The 6,492-nt window shown below is 38.6% G+C and overlaps 1 protein-coding gene across 5 annotated transcripts in view; it reads left to right on the plus strand.

Annotated features, from left to right (window-relative positions):
- The window catches only part of ADGRG6 (adhesion G protein-coupled receptor G6), a 110,582-nt gene extending 107,717 nt beyond the window's left edge, over window positions 1–2,865 (plus strand). For 4 of the 5 annotated variants that reach the window (XM_071549195.1, XM_071549196.1, XM_071549202.1 and 1 more), the window contains one exon: window positions 42–2,865. In XM_071549195.1, the coding sequence (XP_071405296.1) occupies window positions 42–220 (179 nt within the window). In that variant the 3' untranslated portion in view covers window positions 221–2,865. The remainder of the gene's footprint in view (window positions 1–41) is intronic. The other variant, XM_071549197.1, reaches the window with a different exon arrangement.
- The last annotated feature ends 3,627 nt before the right edge of the window (window positions 2,866–6,492 follow it).

Here is a 6,492-nt window from a genome sequence, read left to right on the forward strand (position 1 = left end):
TTAAGAGGCCCTAACTTTTTGTTGCTTTTTCTTCTTCCTAGAGAATGTTTTTCTTGACAAGCCATCTTCAAAATTTGCCCAAGAGGATGGAGAACAGACATCAATCATCCCTGTCCACCAGGTTATTGACAAGGTCAAAGGGTACTGCAATCCTCACTCTGACAACTTCTATAAAAATATCATCATGTCTGACACATTTAGTCGTAGCACAAAGTTCTAAATGGGCTTCTGGTTTTCTGTTGGTTTGTTTGGTTTTTTTTTAATCAAAGAGCGACAAAAAGTTTACCTGAAATTGAGAATACTAGATGTCATAGAATGTGACCCGTTTAGTTATGTTTTCCCAGTTTATAATGCTCTGCTGTTAACAACTTCCACTTAAGGACTGATTTTCTCTACCGTCTTACTGTTGTGGAAAAAGACAATTTTCCACCACGGTAGAGCTGTTTTTAAATGTGTCCCAGACAACATGATGCCTGGACAGCTAATTGTAATCCTGTGTAAATATTTTTTAAGGCTGAAGAGCCACAAGCCTAACTTTAAATTACATAGTCCAAACAGAAACAAGTTGTGACTCCTGGAGAAAATAGAAGACATCTCACACCCTACAGGCAAGCTTTCATTGAACAGTTTGCTGATTGTCTTTTTCTTTTGAAAAATATGGATTTTTCCCTATGACACTTGTTAGATTCTTGCCTCTTGACTGTCTAGTGCTATCTGTTTTTTATTCAGAAGTGAGTAAAACACTAACACCAATGTTAAAAGTTTTTTAAACCATTTTGGACTAAAGAGACCTAATCAGGCAAATCTTACTTACCAAAACAGTATGTTCTGTAAATTCATGCCATTTTATATCCATATACGTAGAAACACAATTTACACAAAGTCATGTTTCAGCATTTATTGATTGGTGTGTATGAAATGCAGCATCACCCATCACAAGTCAATGTTTAATGTTCTTTTTCATAAAAGAAAACAGAAGACATTCAACTATATATAGATCTATAAATACATACCTACAACTCTCCCCACACAGTTTTTTATAATAATGCACACAGTAAATATGACAGAGGAAACCACAATGTGTACCACAGACAATCTAAAAACAATGGATTGTGCTAAAACTTAGATTGAAGTGTTTAAATACAAGATGAATTCTTTGTAAATCCACGAGTTTGTCGGTCCCTGTATTTGAGGTACACTGTATGTTTAGACACCTCTATCAGATCACATTGCAACATTAGAATAACCTGGAATACATTTACCAATAATAAATATTTTTCCAAGCACGTAATGTTATCAAGTATCCCTCCCTTGCCTCCTAATTGGATGACTTGATCAAGATTGTTGGAGGCACACAGTTTAAACAGTGTTCAGGCAATATCAGGAAATTTTGCATTGCTATACTGTGTCCATAATGATACTGAGGGTTGTGGTGTTGTATGTGCAGAGAATAGACAAGAGCATAAAATGCTTGTTTTAATCTCTATAAGTATGTGACGCATTAGCATGTGGCCATGAGTACCAAAAGGGCATCTCTCCTCATAAAGCATGTTTCACTCCATGACAGGCCTTATAAAAATTGTAGCTGCACACATTTCTGAAGGCATGTGTTGAAACATCACAGGTATTTTCAAGTACTGTTTTCAGAGGTCATGTCTCCTAAAGGAAGTCGTCATTTTTAAAAGTTTTGTTTAGCAAATTATTTTTAGCCAAATATTTAATTATTTGCATTAAGAAGGTAACAAAAAGTTGTGCTGAAATTTTTCAGCTGCCAAGCAGGTGGATGCTTAGTGAGTGGGGATGTGGATTTGTGCTTTCTCTGCTCTTTGCACAAATGTGTGTGCAGAGATCATTTAATGCTGTGACCGCACAGATGACATATTTTCCCTGGCTGCAAACACCTTGTTGGAGGAGGATGTCTTGGTGGTATTCCATCCAGAAACATTGTTGTTGCTACATGAAGCTTAATGAAACCTCAGTCTCATAACTGCAGATACTTTTGTAGTGGTATGAATGAAAGTCAACCCGATTATCTTAGATGTAATTAATAACAGCGATGAGTGTTGTCATATCTTTAATAAGTGAAATAATCTAGGGAGAGATTATGTACAAGCATTTACTGAATTTATATTTTATCATCCTACTTGCTTAACTACTGTAGATAATAGTGTTCACATAGCAGCTTACTGTGAGATTTCTACCCGACTAAGGTGTTCAAAAGGGAAGCGAAGGAAAACCAAACATTCCTGAAAAAATGAGGAATCAATAAAACATAAGTAAAATATAAATATCAGAAAAATTAAACATCAGCAAAATTTAATTAAAAAGAAAACACAGTATCCTTTATGAAGCTGAGCTGTAACCTATCAGTTTAATGTACAGTTACCTATATTTTTGCTGAGTTAAGATTTTTTCTTTTTTTTTTACTACCATGTAGTAATCTTAAACTATCTGTGTCAGTTAGGTGCTCTTGAATACTCTCAATTCTACAGTGTAAAGCTTCTGTTTTGTAGTTGACATGCTGTAACCTCCCTTGTATATATTTATTTATTTGTGAGGTTAAATATGTCAAATATATTCAGCCATATAATGACTGTTCTTGTTACTTTAAAACTATGTTTCTGCTTTATTATAGAAGAAGAGGGAAAGAATACATTGTTATATGTTTTTTCTAAACACTTGTGAAACAATTTACTGTAGTTCTATCTTTTACAAGTATAAGGAAACATGTCAGTGTAATTCGTAATACTAGCCAGTAAAATATAGTGTAACAGGTTTGAAGATGGACTAAAGTGAAAAGAAACTTTTTCAAGTTTACAGTTTTGATGTTAGTGTTCCAAATAATTAAAGTCTTTTAATAGTGAATGGTTGACTTTTTATTTTTTAGTGTTTAATGCCAAAAATTACACAGTGGAATTGTGGAAAATAATCTTGTGTTTATTAAGTACATGAGGCAGGTACAAGCCTAGCCAAAATGTTGGAAATAAATGTGCAAGACTAACACTATCTCGTCAGAGGAATGCATTTGTCAGAATGTGCCTTTCCCTTCTGTAATTTACTCAATGCCACATTCAGTGAATGATCTGAAAGTTATGCAAGCTCATTTATTTATGGTAGCAGTCATGTCATAGAAATGAAAGGAAAATCAAGGCAACAGACATTATGCTGAGATGATATTTTAAAGTAATAAAAATGAATAATCTAAAACTCAAATGTTTTTTCTTTTCATATGTTTCACTACAGCTGAGTTTAGCCCCTCATCAATAACTTGATTCAACTTGTAATCATACTTTGATTCACTGCTGAAATATTTTCTTCAGCCAATCACTTGATTAGTACACACACTTATCTATAAATAATAAATGTCACACACTAATTGTCTACCTTTACATGCTTACCTTTAAAGAATACAAAAATCTGCTGAAATCTGTCAGATCTGTATTTAAGTCTCTTCACAGAAAATGCACAGAATATGAAGATTTAGCAGTAATATTTTTTACAAAGCATTAAAAAAAAATTCCGTAGGATAAGTGGCATTTATTATTGTGCCTGTGTACGGTCTGTCCACATGTGTCTGTGGACAGTGAACACTACTCTTGAAACTTATGCCTTGAACAGTGTGGGAGGACCCTCTGAGGGAAGGAGCCCGGTTTTTTTTTTTCCAAGTAGGATCTTGGCAGATGCCAAACTTGTAAGGAGTGATTTGCAGCATTTGTGGGTGGATTTATTTTTCTCCTCGTTTCATCACTTTTTAAATACCAAGAACAATTTTATTTTAATCCTCTACTGTTAACAGCTTCCTACTGTAACCCATTGAGTTACATAAAATGCCACTTCATTTTATTGCTTTGAAAGGCTGATCTATAATCAGATACATCTATGTAACCGCAGGGACAACTACTGAGTTACAGGGCAGCAATGTGTCATTCATGGAGTCATTATAAAACTTTTGTGTGCAGTTACTATATATAAAGACTTAAACCAATATATGGGTCAGCAAATTGGGCAAAGTGCTTCGAAGTTAATGTCAGGGAAGTCAATCATGCAAACCAGCCTGCGGAGCAGACATTTCATGCCCAGTGCTCCAGCTGCTGCTATGTCAAGGAGGCTTTCCCCTTCAGCCTCCACTTAGAAGCAGGTCTTTGGTTACTCGATCCATTTAATCTCCAGATCTCCTGGCACCATCATGGCACCTCCATACTCAGGAAAATTGTTTACTGGAGTGATAAGGAAAGGGAAAGTGAAAAAGAAAGAAGAGAAGGAGAAACTGAGAGACAAAGAAGGGGAAGGGTAGTAGTCAAGGCCTGCTCTGCATCTTCTTCTGTTTTCTACAGGATTTCTTGCCCCTTCCCTACAATATGTCACCCTGACCAGCAACGAAGGCAGGCCATTGGAGTAGATGGAGCACACCACCATGGTTATTTGTGCCTCTGTCAGTGTAAACTAATATTTTTGACCCTCCAGCTTTAAGCTCAAAATCTGTCATGGTTCTTCAAGGTGCCAGCTCCAGAATTTCCATGTTTGGAGACTAGCCTAGCATTAATACACTTGTAGCTCAGGAAAAAGCTAATGTCCCTCTGTGATAAGAAAACAGTCTTGAAATAGCTAAATAAATCTCAGGGAAACCTTTGCTGGAAAGATAGTCCTTCCTCAGATACTTCTGCAATGTCAAAGCCAATGCTGCTGTTAGTCTCATTAGATTACGCCCAGAGGAGTGCACATTGTGGTGATGTCCATATGGATAGTATAACCACAGCTATCTGATAGCAGTCTGAGTGAAGTGGTTTTCTTGTGGTCCAATGAGTGATCTACCTTATGGAATAAGTGCCAGCTTCACTCTTTACCATGTAACAGATAGCCTAAACTGGGCACTTTTTGTTCAAACTGTTATAGTAAGGATTCTTAAAAATCATAGCTTTAGGTAAAAAAACAAACAGGTTCTCAAAAATCCCAACTGAATTCCATAAATGAATAGTAGAAGACAGAGGAACTACTGATAACTCTGGTTTGATGTTTTCTTCCACTGCGAGTTTTTTCCCATCCTGGGAGCGCTCCAAAGCGACAGGAAAAAGTGGCCATTGGTAGGGGAGTGCATGCTGCTCTGCCTGGCTGGCAGAGGGCTCCCACTGTCCCTGTCCTGCTGCGTTTCACAGTTTTGCAGTGCCAAGTGTGGTAACTGCAATAATATTACTCATTCACAAAATTACACTCTGGTTTTCTTTTCTGCTCACCTACCTCATGCTTTTCCAGCAGAGGGCAGTGGCATATTTCTAGTTGTAAAGCTATTAAAATTCAGTGAAAAATGCAGAAAGATTCTTCCATATGCACACCAGCACAGAGAGATAAGTCACGGAGTTCATACCAGGTTTGTCTATTATTTAGCAATCGGTTACATCACCGGATAAAGCAAACACTGTGCATTCGGGAAAGTGGGGGAGAGAGCTGTCTGCCTGCATTTGAGTGTACTTAGTGGCAAGAGCAATACAGTGTCTCTCTTCTCTGCTTGTTTCTAGATTTTCTCTTTTTTTGCTCTGAGGGGATGCAGTGGAATAAGCAACTGCTATACTGTTGTCAGCTGAGCAAATAGAACCAGGTCACCGTTTCAGGCTTGTACACTGGCTTATTCCAGTACTGGGCAAATGATTTGACCTGCAGGGGTGCCAGCCTGTGACTCACAAATGCACTGTATGCATAATTGTCCAGGAAGGAAAAAAACCCAGCAACCCTCTGTTGATAGTGGCACGCAGGTCCATACCTCCCTACCACTTTTTCCATCAAGAGCATAGGAGCAGATCTGGTGTCAGCTGGATCCTCTGCTCTACATACTCCCTCCCCACTGCAGGTATTACCCAGTCAGCTCAAGCAAGATACAGAACCATGGGGCTACAGATTCTCTTGTACAGCTGCCCCATGGCCATTCTGCCGTAGGACAGAACTGACCAGAAAACCACTCCATTGAAAAATGGCACTGAGTTTAAATTAAAAACTCTCCTCTGTAACTCTGGACTCTCACTGGCATATCACTCAGATTCCACACCTGGACCAGCACCAAGCTAAAGGAAGAGGGATGGTCTAGGGTAGATGGGCTGGGGAAAGCACATGACCAGCTTTAGCCTCACTTACAACCTGCTCTAGGCTCACTTACTCTTTCTGAAGGCAGCCCACAGGCAGGCTGCTGTGGCTATGGGAAGAAGAAGCAGTAGAAAGGGAGGCCGAGGAGCAGTCAGGACTTGATGTACAGAGCAGGGCACAAGACTAGTATGACAGATGTCATGACACCATCACTTCTTCAAAACACTTGTGGTGTTGTTTCACACGTTCAGTCAAGGCCCAGCTGTGTTACTGGCACATCAACTTTTCGTGACCTTAGACAAGTAAAGTTCTGCACAAGGCAGGTGCCAACAAGAGTTCCCCAAAGTTTCTGTCCTCCCTAAAACCAGTGCTCACTTCCCAGGAAAGCAGACATCCTAGTATGCCTCTCAGTCTGGCTGC

The sequence above is a fragment of the Pithys albifrons genome, chromosome 2 (genome assembly GCF_047495875.1).
Source record: "Pithys albifrons albifrons isolate INPA30051 chromosome 2, PitAlb_v1, whole genome shotgun sequence".
In the NCBI taxonomy this organism is placed as follows: Eukaryota; Metazoa; Chordata; class Aves; order Passeriformes; family Thamnophilidae; genus Pithys; species Pithys albifrons.